Source organism: Terrapene carolina, unplaced genomic scaffold (assembly GCF_002925995.2).
Source record: "Terrapene carolina triunguis isolate 2854851 unplaced genomic scaffold, T_m_triunguis-2.0 Scaffold33891, whole genome shotgun sequence".
Classification (NCBI taxonomy): Eukaryota; Metazoa; Chordata; order Testudines; family Emydidae; genus Terrapene; species Terrapene triunguis.
In genome coordinates, this window is record NW_020698242.1 from 2507495 (window position 1) to 2526410 (window position 18916).

Below are 18916 nucleotides of genomic sequence, written 5' to 3' on the forward strand. Positions count from 1 at the left end.
CGCGCCCCCCGCCGGCTCCGGCCAGGACGGCAGCCGGGACGCCGCGGCCAGCACACCCCCCGGCCCGCCCAGCTGCTCGCCGCCCCCATGGGCCCGGGACGGCGAACCGCGGCCAGTGGGGGCCGCGATCAGCCGAACGTGCCGCGTCAGCAGGTAAATAAACTGTCCCGGCCCGCCAGGGTGCTTTCCCTGGCGAGCCGCGTGCCGAACGTTGCCGACCCCTGGTGTAGATAATACTTAGTCCTGTCTTGAGAGCAGGGGACTGGACTAGAAGACCTATCAAGGTCCCTTCTAGTCCTACACTTCCATGATTCTATGATTCATAGCTGGATTATGAAGCTAGCATTAGGCTACTGAAATACTATTATGGTTTATAACATATTTTTCTATTAACCATTTGGACAATCACTCTTTTAAATAAATCATATATTTGCTATTTAGGGGAAATAGTCATAAGATCAGATATTCTAAGTTATTAATTGTCTCTAAAATACATACACACTCTAATTCAGGGAGGACAATAAAATCTGTCTGTAAATTTCGGTCAAAATAAAACTCCAATTGTTGCTTTAGCTCAGCTTTCCAAAGAGCTTAACAAGGTTATTTTGCAATGTACACTGATGAACCTTATGCAAAATAGTTTAATATTAAAAATGATGGGGCTTTATTTCAGAAAACTAAGAAGTTCATAGGCCACTTTTCTGGTCAGCAGTAAATGAATCAGAGTGCTTTAATAATCTCAAGTAATATCCAGTATCGTCAGCGTCAAGCCTGCAACACATCTCTCTCCCAATTCGGTCTCAACATTAATCGTATTTGCAATGAAGAAATAATAGATGTGCACTCAAAACTACTAATAGAGTAAAATGCACTGTGCTCTGCCAAAGATAAACAAAGAAATAAATCTATGTTGTTTACAGCCTTCTCTTTCCATGGTATAATGGACTTTATCAATAAAACAATACAAACTTCATCAGAGAAAAATCTAGCAATTTAGGCTGAGAAGGTCTAACAACAAATGCTGTTTGCAGTAGGGATTTATTTGCTTTTTCCTCCCTTCAATAAATACTGACTATTCATCTTTATCTTTTGCTCCAATTATATAATCCATTGCGAAGAAAGCACCCCAATTAAGCAAAAATTGAGAATGGGCACAGTACACTTTTGCTATGGAAGCGTTTATATCTTGGGCCCTTTATGGCATCAATCCCAAATGAAATATTCTTACCTTTTATGCTATGTTTTCTTCTCTTAGGGAACCACAGTCAAGTCTCCCGAGTGCCTGTTGCTATCAAAGTTCTTGATGTAAATGACAACGCTCCTGAGTTTGCATCAGAGCATGAAGCCTTTTTATGTGAGAATGGGAAGCCTGGACAAGTAAATATCTCCATGTTGTTGATGCTGTGTAATTTTTGTAAATTCTCCCAGTAATCTGTCAGCAAATGTGAGTTGTATCGTATCTCCAAATTACGTAGATTTTGTCTGGAATATAATGTTGAGCTAATACGCCCTTTATCTCAAAATATTTGCCTTTGCAGATGTATGAGCTATTATTAGTCACCGCTTAGGAGAAACCTAATTACTTTATTTATAATCAAAATGATGAGGTTTGAACTAAAGATAAGTAGCTTGGGGCCTGATCCTGTAAGGTGATGAGTTCCTTAAACTCCCATTGACTTCAGTAGGAGGTCAGGGAGATCAACAGCACCTAACAAGATCATGTCCTTGATTAGGAGAAAATTATGAACCTGCCTGAATCTCTGTTCAAATGTCAAACTATGGTGGGCCTAACTCAAACCGTATGTTAGGTGAAAAGAGGTCATTTAAGAAGACCTTCCCTCTTCCTGATTCTCAGCTATGATAAATTGCCAAACTACATGAGATGGATGTCTTTTCTGGGCAAGTTGCTTTCTTCTATTGCTCTAGAGTTCTCAGGTTTCACTTGTGTCTGGAAGCGATTTATTATGGGGCGGAAGGAGAAACCTCTGAATATATAATAAAACACCAAAGTGTATGTCACACTGGCACCAAAAGCATGGACCTTAACAATGGGTATGGATAGAGTTTTGGAAGGTTTTGGTTCAGGAATGTAGTCTCAGAGAGACACTTGGTGGGTGATGTGCATCTTGTGATTTTGGTGAAATGGACTATGGATTGAGGAAAGAAGAAGGATGCACGCCAGGAAGGGATAAGAGACTTCAAAAAGGTCAGATAAATCTGGTTATGTTTAAGAAGTGAATTCTAACTTTTAGAGTCTTCTTCAAAGTAAACCAAATCTCCAAGCATTTTCAAATGTGTCCTTCATTAGACAGAAGTATAGAGAGTTAAGGGTGAGTACATCACATGCAATTTCAGTGATATGACATAACCTTACATAAAGCGATACAGAACAGATGAAATATAATCATTTTTGTCCAGCTTGTGTTATAGAAATCCACTGTTTTTCAACTACATAATTTATTCTGAGTAGTGACATTTTAATTTTAAATAAACAGCAGCTGACAGCATGACACTAGAGTTGTTAATATGACTATTCTTGTGCCTCGTGTGGGTGTTAGGCATTAAACTCACTATTTGCCAAAATATCGTACCTGACAATAGAATCAGAAATTGTTTTATTTTAGTAGTACTGTTTTACAACAATCAAATCTTGGCACAAAAAGGTTCTCAAAGATCAATGTTTTGACCTCCCAGCTACTTTTTCCCCTTACTGTCACAAATGCATCATTTGAGTAGTAAACATTCTTTATAACCATTGAAAATAAGCTTATTGTAATGTTTCCTTTTAGAGGGTATTTTCTTTCCAGAGAATATATTGATATTTATACTCCCAAATTTCAGAGTGGATTTGAGATCCCCATAATCTCGGTTTCCAATATTGTGTTATGCTAATGATTACATCCTCATCTAAGGCTTAGTGACTGTTCTCAAAATGTGAGCATGTACTAGATGTAGCTTGAAATGAGAAAGATATATTCTGAATTGGTTTTAGTATCCATCTATCTCAGCATCTGTACCACATTGGAGTTGGGTGAAAAAAAATCACCATTTCTTTTTTTTCCAAAATTTTAAATTAAAAAACTCAAACAGCTGGTGGAAAACCAGTAACAACACTGACAAAATCACTTACAATTTTTTCATGAACACTTTAAAATGTTATCAGAAAAATGTAACCAGCTCTATACTGCCCTAATCACCGTAGTATCAGACTACCACAAACATTAGTAAGAGAAGAGACAGAGAATCTTATGAAATAGCAGATCCTCCTAATTCCCACACTGGGGCATGTGGCCCTGATTCTGCAACTTATTCTCTGTTTTTTGCCCCACGGCAGGTGCAAGTATCTACCATTGCACTGTAACTTACAGGAGCAGGGTCTAAATTAGCAGTCATACTACGCAGCACACAGCTCATCGCAAAATCTCAGCAAATACACTGGCTGATATTTTACTTCTTTTAGTATTCTGTGTTAAAATTTTGCAAGTAAACATATGGACAAGTCAAGATTTTCATTTTTTTTTAAAGAAACTGAAGTTGAAATAATGCTACATCTCCAAGCCATAAGAAGGTTAATATGAGAAAGTGATGCTGTAATACGTAGTATCTAAATCCTAATTTAGCTGGGTGTTTAAAATTTTAAAGCAGCATCGTTGCATGTGAAGAAAGGGTGCAATAGCTTTATGCTACATCAGTATATTTACATTTGCAGTTTAACTTAAACCTAAGTTCAAATTGAATTTGAATCACCTTAAGGGAAAAGATTACATCTGAACCTTTTACCAAACCTTACTTGCAGTCCCTAAATATATTGACTGAACCATCTATTACAGTTCAGTTTTCCAAGTGTTCTATTTTGGGTCCTGATACAATTGAGAGTGGCAAGCGCGGCTGCTGGTGACGTGACAAAATGTATTAAAAACAGTTGATGTATAATATTGCCAGATGAATTTTCTTTGCTTTTTATTCCGAATCTGTAACAGCAAAATACAAAACTCAAAGCTGATAGAAAAAGTGTGTGCGTACATGTATACGTGTAGCTCTTTGTACATTTTACATACAATAGGAAAATACTACAAACGTCTTTTTGAGGGGAAAAATCTGATTTATTGTCAAGGCATTTTCCAACTCGATGAAAAGCAGTTTATGCCCTTAATATTATCCCTTGCTAGCTACAAAGTTCAAATTACTGTAGACCCAGCAAGCCCATAGGCCTTAGGGCCAGGCTAGTTTAAAATAGAATACAACTTTCTCAGACATTTTGTCTCTAACTTGATTCTACTTAGTTGTACTAATAGCGTGCAGTGTCAACCAGTCCCATGTGAGGGAGGGGAAGACCGTGCTGCTGGTGAAGGTGGGTTCCAGCTGCATAGTCATGGAGACGATTGCAAAGACCGGGGTCCACTTCTACGTTTCTGAGAACCTGCAGGATAGTTCAGTTGTAACCCAAAGTGTGCCTGTGATATTCTAGTCACGGGCAGGGCCGGCTCTTGGCACCAGCGCTCCAAGTGGCACTCCGGCTCCTTTTTTTTGTGCTTGGGGCGCAAAAAGCCGGGAGCCGGCCCTTAGCGGAGGTAAGCTGCGGTGGTGGGGGGCGCGAGGAGGGCCGCAGGAAGTAACCCGGGGGGGGCAGGAACTGCTCCCCCCCAGCTCACCTCCGCTCCACTGCCACCTGCTCCCCCGAGCGCGCCGCTGCTCATCTTCTCCCCAGCGTGAATCAGCTGTTTTGCGGCAAGCCTGGGAGGGAGGGGGGAGAAGCGGAGCGGCGGAGGCGCGCTCAGGGGAGCAGGCGGAGCAGACGTGAGCTGTGGCGGTGGGGGGCGCAGGGAGGGCTGCAGGAAGTAACTGGGGGGGGGGAGGCAGAGGAACCGCTCCCCCTCCAGATCACCTCCGCCTCCTTCCCTGAGCGCGCTGCTGCTCCGCTTCTCCCCCCTCCCTACCACCCAGGCAAGCCTGGGAGGGAGAGGTAGGAGGGGAAATGCGGCACACCCGGGGGAGGAGGCGGGGCCGGGGATTTGGGGAAGGGATTGGAATGGGGCGGGGAAGGGGCGGAGTTGGGGTGGGGCCGGGAGGGGGGGCACAGAAACATTTTTTTTTGCTTGGGGCGGCAAAAAACTTGGAGCCGGCCCTGGTCACAGGGAGGGTTACAAATAGTAGAAACTAGACTTTAATTTTGAGAATGCCTTTCATCCCATTTTCTACCAATGCAAAGTTTTGTAATCGCATAAAACCATACTCTGTAATGCTGCTCAGCTCTGGTATGTTTTGAGTATATTAAAACTATGCTGTGCATTAAAATCATACAGAGATAGGTACATTATATTTACAAGATTTTGCTATTTACCTTTCAGTAGCATTCACTATTACTATACTGATATTCTTCTAGGAATGCTATAATTTTAGGCATCTGTGGCTTTGCAGGAATGTAATACAAGGTTGCAGAATATAACGATATGCGGTCCTCTGGGATACCTATGCTATTAATTTCAATTCAGATATGCCTGTTAGGTAAGATGTTAATTTAGTGCTCTCTTCCTTAAAACATATACATACTCAATTACATGCACAAACTTTGTTAACAGAAAATCAAGGTTGAAATTTTATGTGGAAAAATGTTGAGGAATTCAGCAACCTTAAGGGTAGCAACCTGACATATATGCATCAATAAGTCAGAGGTTTTAAAACTATCCTTTATGAACCAATTTTATTCTGTGGAGCTCCTTATTGTGCTGTTCAGAATCATTTGAAAATCCTGTGAGGAAACAGGAGGACAGGTCAACTACAAAGCAGTTAATATTACTGCACATATGTTATATGCTGAAGAAAATCCTTTTGTAATGCATACACAGAAAGGAGTAGAATAAGGTTGCTATGGGAATGCTAACTCCTAAATTCTTGGCTTGTGCTAGTAAAATAACAACTGTAACATTTTGTTAATGCTAAGTTTTGACTATATTTTTGTGTGTATTTATAAAAAATAATTGATAACATGTGGATGAGAATAATTTCAATGTAAGGAATACGTTTCATAGGAGATTGAGAAGCATTAAATCTGTGCACAAAAAACAATGTATGTGCCCACAGATTCCACTTCTCAAATATTTCCAATCTAAATAATGACCTGAATTATCTTGCATAGTTTCTGGGAGCTGAAAAGTTCATGGCACTATGGTAGCTGGCTGGTGACTTTTAGTTCATTGAAACCCTGGAGAAGGAGAGAAATAATTAGAACCAATTCTCCCACATAACACTGGAAAGAACTACAGTTAAGCAACCAGCAAGATATTTAAATTGCATACCCATGTGATAAATTGCATTTATCATGCACACTTGAGCACCTAAATTTCACTCTGCCCACAAATAGATCTCCCCATTATGTCTTCCAATAACATTCTAAACCTCCAAGTTTCAAAAAGTCACAGTTTAAAAAAAAACCCTCGCACAACAATGTTTTGTTTCCTCCATAAATTGGAATTCCATTCCAACCTGCACTGCTTTAAGACCCATGATCAGCAATATTCAGTCCTGAGCTAGAAACATGGTCTGATATTTTACAAACCTGCAGAGATAGAAATTGGAACTGAACACCTCTGAAAGGGGAAAATCCCATATTTGCAGTGGGACAGGCAACACTTGCTTCTAGCCTTGAAGATCCCCTGATACAATTATTTAATTAGGAGACTTTTTATATAGTGAAAAGCTACTTTAGGTTATTTTATAGGTATTTTTGTTTCCCCTTAAGCACTATATATTTGAAGTTATGGCAGCTAAATCTTTGCAAGTGGAGGAATGTAAAAGTTAGCCCTATAAATAAAATTAGCTGAAAGCCTTCGTCAAGTCCAGTGAAGCCACAGTGACTACTGGAAGAAAATATTAGGAAACTAACAAAGTATACAATTATAAAATGTGCACACCGTCAAATTACAATGTAACCACATGTGAGAACTATGGCTTATATCACCTAGCTCAGACATACCATTCTCCCTCTCAGTTGTTTGGACCCAGCACCACTCTGATGCTTGCTGCTGCCTGGGGGCTTCTCTTTTGCGCAAGTCCCAGCAGCACCTCTTCCCCAACTCCTCCATCCCCTGCCTCTTGCTGCTGCGGACACTCTCTCTGCTCTAGGGCCATACGTGAAGACAATGCTCAGTGGTGGGGTAGGTCTGTGTCCTTAGCCCCAAGACGCTTGCAGAGAGCCTTGCCTGTGTACCCAGCCCTGAAAATTGCTGGACTGGAGGAGCATCTCGCTTCATTGTGATGGCTCCTCTTGCCACAGTCCTGTTACTCTTAAATATATTTGTCTCAGGATGGAGTTTCACATTTTTAGTTGTTATTATGAGGGTTTTGTTTGTTTGTTTGTTTTGTTTTGTTTGTTTTAGGGTCTGATGCTTTTGGCAATAAAGGAATAAGAGAAAAGTTTTATTGACTTCAGTGGGGAAATGAAAATTTAAATAATACTCATTAAGTTTCTGATCCTACATAATTGAATCTAACAGCAAAATTCCCACTGAGTTCAAGAGTGCAGTATCAGGCCCTGAGACCTGTGTCTAGGTCCCTATCTCTCCCTGTCTCCACTTCTTCTGATGGGGAAATATTTGGAATCAAGTAAATCTGTCCCAAACTTTAAACCCCATTAAATTCCTCTCCTACTTTTCTGGAAGTGTTCTATTCTTATATTATTCTCCCCTGTCCTTTGCAATCCCATTTGGCCTGGAGGAAGATCAGCAACTGTACCTGCAGTGCTAGCATTCCATATACACCACTGAATATGGATGTTGTGCAGAATAAGTGCAGTTGATTTTCAAATTTTCCTAACTTTGGTATTTAAAAACAACCCTCCCCACCAAACATAGCTAAAATAGCACCATATTCTGGACAATGTGCAAAGCATCCTAAGTTGAATGTGTTAAATCAAACATAGTTTTGTGGGGATTTTTGCGCAAGAATTGTTAAGCATTTTATGAAAAGAAGAAAAGGATTTGATTGTTTTTTTGCAATTCCATACATTCTGAAATGGCTGGTCAAATTTTATTCTAACTTAAAAACAGAGTATCACTGTTAGCTTGATATTAGAAATGCAAAATTTCACACAAAAAAAGGTACATTTTTAAGAACTTTGTTCAGCTCGGGGGGCAGAGAATGGTGGTGGAGGGAGTTTTATGGCTGGACTGTTCTAGGCACATTCCTGTGCAAAGCTATATCAAACCATGAGTAGCCCAGGAGGCACTGTGCCTCAGAGGCTACCACATATGAGGAAAGGTTACAAAAAATGGGCATGCTTAGTCTTGAGAAAAGAAGACTGCGGGTGCATCTGAAAACAGTCTTCAAATATGTGAAGGGCTGTTATAAAAAGGAATGTGATCAATTGTTCTCCATATCCACTGAAGGTAGGACAAGAAGTAAAGGGCTTAATCTACAGCAAAGGAAATTTAGGTTACATATTAGGAAAATCTTTCTAATTTTAAGGGTAGTTAGGTTCTGCAATATGCTTCCACGGGAGGTTTCGGAAGCCCCATCATTGGAGGTTTTTAAGAATATGTGGGACAATCACCTGTTAGAGGTGTTCTAGGTTTACTAGGTCCTCCCTTATCACAGTGGGCTGGACTTGATCACTTCTCGAGGTCCCTTCCAGCCCTACATTTCTATACGATCTGGGCAATCCACATAGAAGTTTAGGTATGTATATGGGAGGGTTCTTACACTTGTGAAAGTAGAAATCAGAATGTATCCTATATAATAAAGAATGTCCTTTTCATCAGTGAATGCAGATTTTTCAGTATCTTTATATATAACAGGTTAATTTATAAAACCTGGTGTTGGTGATCAATAGAACTTACGTTGAGGCTGTACATTTTATGTAACCTTTTTCTATTGCAGGTAATTCAGACTGTCAGTGCCATTGATAAAGATGATCCTAAAAATGGACATTTTTTTCTATATAGTCTTCTTCCTGAAATGGTCAACAATCCGAATTTCACCATCAAGAAAAATGAAGGTAAATATAAAACGTATATAGTGCGGCACTGTATAACTTACTTTATTTCTCTTTTGCATTGCTTGGTTGACTTCCATTTACTTTACCAATCTCACTTGAGCAATTAGAATGTGGTTTATCTGTGTAATGGTACCATAAATACACATCTTCCGCTATTTCCAATATCTGTACAATAGATAAGAAGAAAACTAAAATGAAAACAGAATTTAGATCCAGAAAATAACTCATTGGGTTACATAAAACTTGAACAGAGGGATTTAATTTGTACTATACTTCTATTGATTTTGAGATAGCAGAGAGAGAGAGAGATTGTAAAATAAATGGTTAAAACTATGCTGATAAATAAATATTGACCACACATTGGCTCACATCTGGTCAAGAACATCTAACTAAATGTTTACTAAATCCCCAAAGGGAAACACATTTTAAGCCATCTTGGTGTTTGTGTACAGATTCTGAACTACTACAGTTAAACGCATTCTAACTAGGACGAGAAAACTATTCGGTCAGCAAAGTCTTGAAGGGCACTTTGTATTAGAATTGCTCTTTTATAGCACTTCTGGAAGGGCATAGTCTTATTGTGTAATACTATAGAAGTGGAATTCATTCATGGTGGGGGGAAAAAAGAAGAAAACAAATTCAATCCATTTTACTTTTTTTGAGTAATAAATTTAGTCTGATCCTTGTTCTTGGCACACAGCTATACCTGAAGGTCATATAGTGAGAGAGCTGGAAATGATCACAATAATTCTATAAACAGTGCATTCCTAGGTATTTGTATGTCAGGCAAGGGTTTTCTTTCTCATAACATTGCATCCTGTATTTCAGTCTCTTATATCATGTTTGTGCAATGATTATGAAGGAAATCAAAATATGCTAGTTAGCCTTGTTAGTATTAATATGAAATTTTATTTGTCTGTATAAAGGAAATATTTAAGCATTTAAGAAGAAAACACCATTTTCATACCAATTGTTATTCTAGCTGTAGCAGCCAATGAAGTATGTTGGTACTGCTTTGATAAATATGGCCTTATACAAAATAAATTTCTGAACCTATTTAAAAATATCATGGTTTTCGCTTTTTGGATATGTTTATTGTAGCATTATTCACTCTAAGTTTATATATATTCTTATGAATGTATCTTTACAAAGGAAATTAAAGAGTCTTTATAGGACTGTATTCTTAATTAGTACTTTCATTATAGAAAATAAAGTGACTAAAAAAACCTTCTTCATAATCCCAAAATCATAGAACACAATTTGAATTAAGTGCCCTAAATATGAAGCTCCCATAAACAGTGGATTACCTTCCACAGCACGACAGAATAAACAAAGGTTTTTACATTTCTTTTTTGGAGCGTAGACTATCCGCTCATACCACTAATTAACCTTCCTGCTCCAATCTATTACCCTTTTAATATTCACTCTTGCTCCCAACTGAAGTCAGTGGCAAAATTCCCATTGACTAGCATGGGAGAAGGAGTGGAGCCTTAATATTCTTTTCAACATCCCACTCTTGTGTACAATAGAGATACTGTTTTATAATTAACATTTTAATAATAATCATCATAATAAATCCACTACACTTTTTCTTTCTATAACAAATCCACACCCATTAAGGAATAAATGTTCGCAAATTCCATGTGAGGATATATAGTTACATCCATCTTTTTCTGCCTGATAACATTATTCCCTTTAAACATACTTATAACATACACCCTTTAAGCATGTTTTATCAAGACTGTTACGCTGTTTAAAACAGTCCAATTTTTGTCTGCTAGAACAAATCTTCCCTTGTATAGGAAGGATTCTTGCCAAATCCAAAATTGGGATAATATAGCTGAGGTGAGGCAAGGTGTCATGTCACAGAGGATATGTCTATACAGACTCATGTTAGTGGGGTTCAGGCTAGCATGCTAAAAATAAAAGTGTAGACATTGCTTTGGCTCTTGAGTTCTGAAGTCCACCCCCGTCCCTTGGCTTCAGAGCCTGAGCACCAGCATGAGCCGGAAAAATCCAAATTGCTATTTTTAGCATGTTAGTGCGAGCTCCATAAACACAACTCTGTCCACCCAGGCTGCGAAACTCACTCCCAGCATCTATGAGGACAGAGCCATAAAGGCTCCTTACATAGTCAAGCCACTGAATCATCGATGCTTAAGGATGACTTATAAAATGTTCTCTATCTTCACAATCAGCATGACTGATTATGCCTGATGAATTTATTGTTCCTGTAAAATTCAACTCATTGGTCCAAATTCTGCTTTTGGTGTAATAGTGCAAGTCAGGAATAGCTTTGGTGACTGTTAGAGTATTTCCCGAGCATTACTGAATGTGGAATTAAGCCCAGTGTCTCAGTGACTTCTTAAACTACAAATGCATTTTTTTAAATTATAAAGTTACTACATTTGTGTTTTCCTTTTCTTTAGGCTTATTTAATTTCTTTTTGAGCATTTCTTGCCTTTCTCCATACTCTGTGAAGCACAATGCTGTGCAAAACCACCACTTTTCTAGGGTCTTTCTGAAACTGTCTTACTCTCTAATATTGCTTCCTTTGTGCTGCACTGGCATTTTTGGGATTGGCAGACACCTTTGTACTTGAAGGAGCAGTAGTTTTAATTGATCTCTTCTCTTGGCACTAGCACTCAACCAATGCAGTTTGACATCTGTTGTGGAAATCAAAGCTGAGTGGTTTTGTTTCTGACGGGCATATTTTCTGGCCCAAATAATAAAGAAAGGCTACATACTAGTACCGGCTTGAGTTTGTTCTTGTAACATACTTACAAAAACCTCTGACTATCAATTCACTTTAATTCATCCCCTTTGGGCTAATATGCCTTTTAAGCCTTCCAGACTGTCACCAGGTGATCTAAGAATTTGTGAGCTGTCTTAACTGTGCTGCATAGGTGACAAGTGATACTCTAATAGGCTAAAACCTGCCTTTACTAAATGTTTTTAATTGACCTTTTGACATAATGTTGGGCCTTCATTTGCACGCCGCAAAACACTTTTTTCCCCACAAGACTACATTATGTGTTACAGAAATTGGCCAGTGTTCATAGCTACATTCTGTTCCTGTGAAATGATTTACAGGCACCATGACAAGATTTTTTGTATTTTCTATCTGGTAAATTTGCATATTTACAATCTCTTCCATAGACAAGACATCCTGAAATAACTCACTGGGACCTCTACTACCTTTTTGATGGCTAGACTAGCAAAGTAATCTTGAACATCATCAGGAACCTCATGCATCTCGCTAAAGCCCATAGAACATTTCTCAGAAAACAATATGCAATGATTTTCTTCCATTCAGTCTGAGCCCAAAACTTCAGTTCCTGAGTATGTTTTCTTATCTCCTGTGTCACTGAATGAGTTGATAATTTTTAAATTTAGCAAAATGTGCTACTGCTGGTCACAGAAAACCACTCTCTAGAACTGTGATGCAAGCAGAGTTGATCATTCTGTTAACTGACCAGATGTATTAAACCCTTCTCTCTCCATCAGATTGGGACTTGAAAATCCTACTTAGTTAACACATAATCAGGTCACCCATTCTTACAAACCATGTGGCAACATCAGTCCAGGTACCCAACCATGTGAGTCAAGGACAGATCCCATATTTGGCTACCTGGAGCTATATGGCCGCACAGTTGCTAATTATGAGTGAAGTGATTGATTATCTAATTTTTGCATGTCTTTGTATCTGGTTTTGGATGGATGAACGAAATACCGTGAGTAATGCTGTTCTTGCATTACTTCTGACTGCCTCCAAAGCAAGAAATGCTGAAAATAATCTCAGGTGAAAACCTGATTTTGTAAGATGTCCAGGCAAACAAAGATGTTCAGATAGATTTGGATAAACTCTGACAATGTATCTCAACCCTTAGAATGGTTATCCATTTAGGGCCAATCTTCCAACATATAATGGGTCACCAGTCACTAATTCTGGTACAGAGGTGGATAACGAAATGCCACCAATTATTTAGGAAACTGAGAAGGAATTTTGTAGCCTTGCGGCACCACTAAACTGAAATGAGACCTGTGAAAATGAGGCTTTGGAATTTGATTTATTGTATTCTGATAAAAGCGTGATATGAAAAATGTAACTAGAAGCCTAGTGCTAGCACATGAACTTTTTCTTGTATTTATAACATAGTATATCGTATATAACTTTCTCTTGTATTTATAACATAGTGTATTGTATATGCCATTAAGCAACCCCTGTTCTGATTATCCCTATTGTTTGATCAGTCAAGAGCAGAGCCTTATGAAAAAAGACAGTTTTCCCAGGCATTCAAGTATTGTTTGCAAATGCAAATTGCAATTTTCATTCTAAAACTAGCAAATGTATGTTTGCCATTAACTGGTAAAACTTCAAAATGTTCCTCAAATGGCAAATGTGTTGTGTATTGAAAATATGCCCGGATCAAATAGTCCCCAGATGTCCAGGGCTGCAGAGGCTCTCCTGGCAGAGAAAATGGTACATTTTCACTGCATCAATGAGAGAGTACATAGTGCTAAACTCTGCTGGGACCCACCAAGGGTCAGTAGTGAAGAGAATGGGCAAGACAAGGGAAAACCTGCCCCTCTAAGCACAGAGGGGACCACATCAGGGGCATACATTAATACTCCTGAAAAAGCTCAACAGACATTCCATGCTCTTGATGAGAAGCCCAGAATCTGGACCAAAGTGAATATTGGTGCAGGCGTAGTGAATAAAACCAAGAGTATATATTTATTTACTTTGCTTTTAAATTGAAGCATCATATGTACTCTAATGAGAAACCTTTCTGTGGTGTAGCTTATTCCTAGCAAAATTAAATGTTATAAATGCCATTCTCAATTTCTGGGTAGCCTAAGTACAATACTTATTATATATACAATCAATATTGTTTCTAGACTCTCACACTTATGACTACATGCACCATTTTCTCTGCTCATACACACACACACATACACACACACACACACACAATTATCAGTGTGTGTGTCTGTACATGTACACAATATTTTCCAAAATATTCATGATTAAAAGTGCAATATTTTGCTCCTTGGATTGAACAATTTTAATCTGTCAGTTATTTCCTCAGTGGGGTGACTTGAAACTGGTAGGCAATGTGCCATGTGGTTAAAGTAAGGTAGCCTGTTGTTATAATCATACCGTATATATCACCCAAGCACTAGTTGGATTACATGACATCCTGTGCTTGAATTACTCACCTTATTTAAAACTTGCTTTCCAAATCACCTCCTTTCCATTTATAAGCAATTGTTTCCAAACTATATGAATGATCTGAAAAAGTATGCAACACCTTTGGGGATTGTTTCCCCTCATTTTACTGTCCAAAATGAAAATGCTAAAAGCCAATGTCCAGAACATATATGAAATCAGAAAATGTTTCTGTTATCTCTCTGCCTTCTGTTTAATAAAAACAAAAAGAGAAAAATATATAAATATTCCAATTGTCAGATATTTTCTTTAGCAGCATCTCTCACATGCATACTCACAGGGTAATCTATGGCAAAATAGCTTTTGCTCCCACCATAGTAACTCTGGTTGTGCTAATACAGAATTCTGTCACTGAGTATCATGCTCCCTTTCCTTTCCTTGGTCGGTCTGTCTGTCTGTCTGTCATTGCCTTTAAAAGTCCCTACTGTGTTTTTCATTGATGTTCATATACAGATAGATATAGATAGATAGATATAAGATATAGATAGCTTGGAGAGTTAAAATATGTTAGCTGAATGCTCTTCCTTTGCTCTGCCCAGTTTGAAAGACAACCTCTAGTACAAATTGCTTTACCAACGACAACATTAAACCCATCACTGCCTATGGATGTACAATGCATGTCCAGAATGTCAGCACTCCTATTGTCTTATGCACATGTGCTATAAATCCTCATATTCCATTGCCATTTCATGCAGTGTTACATGAGCATCAGGAATCTTTGTGGCCAGCTGTCATCCACCCTGGCTCAGATTTCATTTAACAGTGGCAGTTCTCCAGGGGAAGCACATGCTTCCATATTTCTAATGTGTTTAACTATTATACTCATTTTTATCCATAGTAATTAAGGTGGTTTGCATATTTTTCAAAGTGCATTTCTGAAATGTACCAAATCACATCTGAAGTCATGCTTTTATTTAAAAATCACTGATGTGATTGCAAAGCAGTTACTGCAAGTCCTGATGCCTATAAGTAAACATTTTGCCACCCTATCTGCAGCACTGGCAGTGTGTACATGCACTTAAAATATAAGTTGAATTTTATTAATGAAAAAAAAATTGCTAAGCCCTAGAAAGGCCACTGGTCAGAATTTCTTTAATTGCTATGGGCACCATTATGATATCTCAAATCAATGGGACTACTTGCATAATTAGGTGCTACTCACTGGGCAGATGCCAGTATTTGGCCCTAAGTAGACTGGATGCTTATGTATTTAAATAATTGAACATCTGAAAATACTTCATGGACACTAGGGTTATTGGGTAACATGTGTGAGACAATCTGCCACCCACTGACAGAAGTGGCACCTTCCTCCAAAAACACAAATCGTGGCAGTGTCTGGGCCTAGGCCTATAAATCATGTTTTCAATATCATATTAACAATCTTGTACCAGATTAAAAGTAGAGATAATCAAAATTTGGAACTTCCATCAACTTCATTTTGTCCCAAATCAGGCCAAAAAGTCAAAAACTCAGAATTTTTCGCAAAACATTCCAAAAATATTTCATTTTAATCTTATCAAAATGATACCTTTTGATAAGGTTGAAACATTTCATTTCAAGAAGGATAAACCGTTTTGTTTCAACTTTATTATTTTGACATTTGTATTATAATATAAATGTCAAAATGATTAGTCAAAATTAAATGTTATGACCTTATCGAAACCAAAGGTTTCACTAATTTCCTGCAAATAATCAATGGAATAGATATGTTCTCATGAAACTTTTCAATTTAATCAAATCAGCATTTTCTGACCAGTTCTAGTTAAAAGATAACATTCTAGGTATAGGTCTACAGATTCACAAAATTCAGATTTTGAGCCAGAAGATTTGCAAAATTCAGGGGTGTTTAGATTTCGGTGATTGTTCATGGTCAACTCTTTTAAAAAAAAAGGGGAGGGGAGGCCTAGCTTTGCGAGTTGTACTTTGCGCCAGTGCAGGGGAGCAAAGAAGAAGTAAGCACCCTGGGTCTAGAGACACACAGGTAAGCAGATATTGCCACCATCTTACTCTTAACCACCACTGTAGCAGGTGGGTGAAGTGTGGTCAGTGCTAGACTGGGAATGTGGGTGATGCCTAAGCTCTGCCCCTCAATGTGTCAGAAAGTGGAAGGTAGCCAGTACAGAGGGTGTGGTAATTTGTTGCCTATCAAAACCGGCAGAAAATTATTGTCTCTGGAACAAGAAAAAAGCTGGGAGGAACTTGAGTTTCAGGGGTGTCTTTGAGGGATGACATTTGTAAAGTCTCGAAAAGGTTCACTTGTAGAAATGGACATGGAGAATGGAGTGGGGTTATTTGTTTGTTCTCCATTGGTTCACCCATTCTTAGTCCCTAGATGATTGATCTGATGGGAACTGCGAGGGATCAGTGGCTGTGGTGGACATTTTCATTCTTAGCACTAAGTAGGCAAGTAGACTTAAACCTATTCAGTCATATAACTGAAGAAGTTCTGAAACATGACGTCATCCTGCAAGTGTGTTGGATGTGTTTGTTGCTCCATGAGATGAACAGCAACATGATGGCACATGATGTTTCTTTGTATTGATGATGAGTGAGGGATCAGGAACATCTGATTTGATTTTGTTTTTTTCATAGTGTTCACGCTCTTCTTGACAGTTACTCTAAATCAGAGACAGGCCACTAGGGTTTCAAGTAAATGATTTTTTCCCCTTTTTTTACAAAGGAGTCTCTGTTACACTGCAGAAATGCCCAGAGGTCCCATATTGCTATACACAGTACAAATACACTTGTGTTTCAGTTTCCGTGGTGTTGTCTTATATTGTAATGTAAATAACATATTTCACTTTTTAGAACATGCCACTTTGCATGTGCACCATCTACTTAGAACCCCAGTAACAATGAAAAGCCAGCATTTGTTTCTTTTGCTCAGCATGTATCCTTCATGTCTGAGACCTTCCTTCTTCCCTTTTCCTATCCTCCTCTACTACCTCACCTACAAGCTATTTTCTGTAATGCCCCCATGCTATCACCTGAGTGATATTTGAATGGGCTTCTTGTAGAAGTTTCCATTATTGTCTATAGTGAGGACTACAGCAATACAGGGGGAAACCTGCATTTTCCCACTGCCACCACTGTAGCAGAGTGTATATTGGGCATGTAATCCCTCCACGTTGGACATTTAATCTTGTTCTGCTTCTTCCACCAATACCTGGTGCTCTGCCACCTGCCCCATCTTTCTTTTCACGTGTAGGCAGCTACTCTTTCCAGGCTCACCTCTAATTAGAGCCACGGAACAGGTGAGGACTGTGTGCAATTTCTTCTTCAAACATATCTTTTAACCCTACCTGGCTACTGTCTACGCTTTCTTTCAATGATTGATGCAGCTTTTGCCACCTCTGTAGGCTGAAGAGGTGGCTTCCTTTTGGCAGCTTGACAATGAACTTCCTCTGTTCTAGCTGAAACCCAATGCCAGAGAACAGAACCAGATCCACAAATTCTAACACAGCTACCAACCTCCTCCACATTTTGACCATGCTGTCTATTCTGTCCAGCTGAAACCTTATTCACTCCTCTCCTGTATTCAGGATGCAGGGCTCCAGCCAGACAGATCCCCTCTCTCCTCCGCCATAAGCCAGATGTGATCAATCAAGTCTTCATTGGACCGGATAGGCCAACCTGATGTTCCAGCCAGCAAGGAGGGGGCCACCTGGTAAGCTGATTGTCCTCTTTTAGGCATCCTTAGGCTCTTCTTCAGCTGTGCTGTGGTTTGGGGTTTTTTGTTTGTTGGTTTGGTTTTTTTTATTATTTTTTTCCCTGCTCTTTTTGAAATTTTATAGCTAACAAAGTGCTTCTACTGGAGCATTTTTGTTCCAGATACTCTTTTAACCTTTTCAGTCCTGTCTTCATCCTATCTCTGTTGTGTTGGCTTCTCCATCACCCCAACAGATGAAAGTATCCAGCCAATAGTCAGGGAATCCATATACTCAAATGGAGGGCTCACTTCCACAGCATCATATCCCTCCTGAGAGAGCCCTTTTTTTCCACGTGAATTATCAGTCACAATGACAGTTTATTTCAGAACATTTATGTGAACATGAACCAGTACAAGCAAATATGAAAGGAGAGCAATAAAGGAAGGGATAATATTGTATATGTACAGCATGCCATTATGCATACATGATCATAAAAGGCTTTTACTTCACTTATTTATAATTTATGATTTGTGCTGCTAGCAACATAATGTTGACAAGGAGTCAATTATGTTTCATTTTATAAATCAAACTAATTAAGAACCAGATGCAGTCTAAGTGAAAAAGATCTGAGGTCAGTGTTGAGCATCAAATGCACTACAATGGAAAACATTGTGAATTTTCCTGCTGTAGTGTTTGCCAGATCTAATAGTTTAATATAGTTTTATTTCTTTTTCCAATAATTATTTCATTAACTTGTCAATAGAAATACAGTAAAGTAAGTAACAGTGGCATCATTTTAAAACAGCACATAAGGAAAAAAAAGATTAAGAAAACAAAACAGAAAAAAGAAAAAAAATGGGCCAGGCAATCACCATGAAAGAATAAATTCATCTTAGCAAAGAAAATCTGGAATGCGGATAAAATACCAGGTAGACACATAGAGATAAGAACAAATTAAAGCTTCAGTCTGACATAATTTCAGCTAAACAATGGACCTCAGGCCTTGATGGTAGCAAGTGTGCTAATTTCACATCCAGGAGC

At 38.7% G+C, this 18916-nt stretch overlaps 1 protein-coding gene across 1 annotated transcript in view; it reads left to right on the plus strand.

Annotated features, from left to right (window-relative positions):
* Positions 1-18916, plus strand: part of LOC113405024 (cadherin-8-like) — a 181131-nt gene that overhangs the window by 138391 nt on the left and 23824 nt on the right. The window contains exons 8-9 of the mRNA XM_026663623.1: positions 1256-1377; positions 8875-8992. Coding sequence (XP_026519408.1) covers positions 1256-1377; positions 8875-8992 — 240 coding nt within the window. The remainder of the gene's footprint in view (positions 1-1255; positions 1378-8874; positions 8993-18916) is intronic.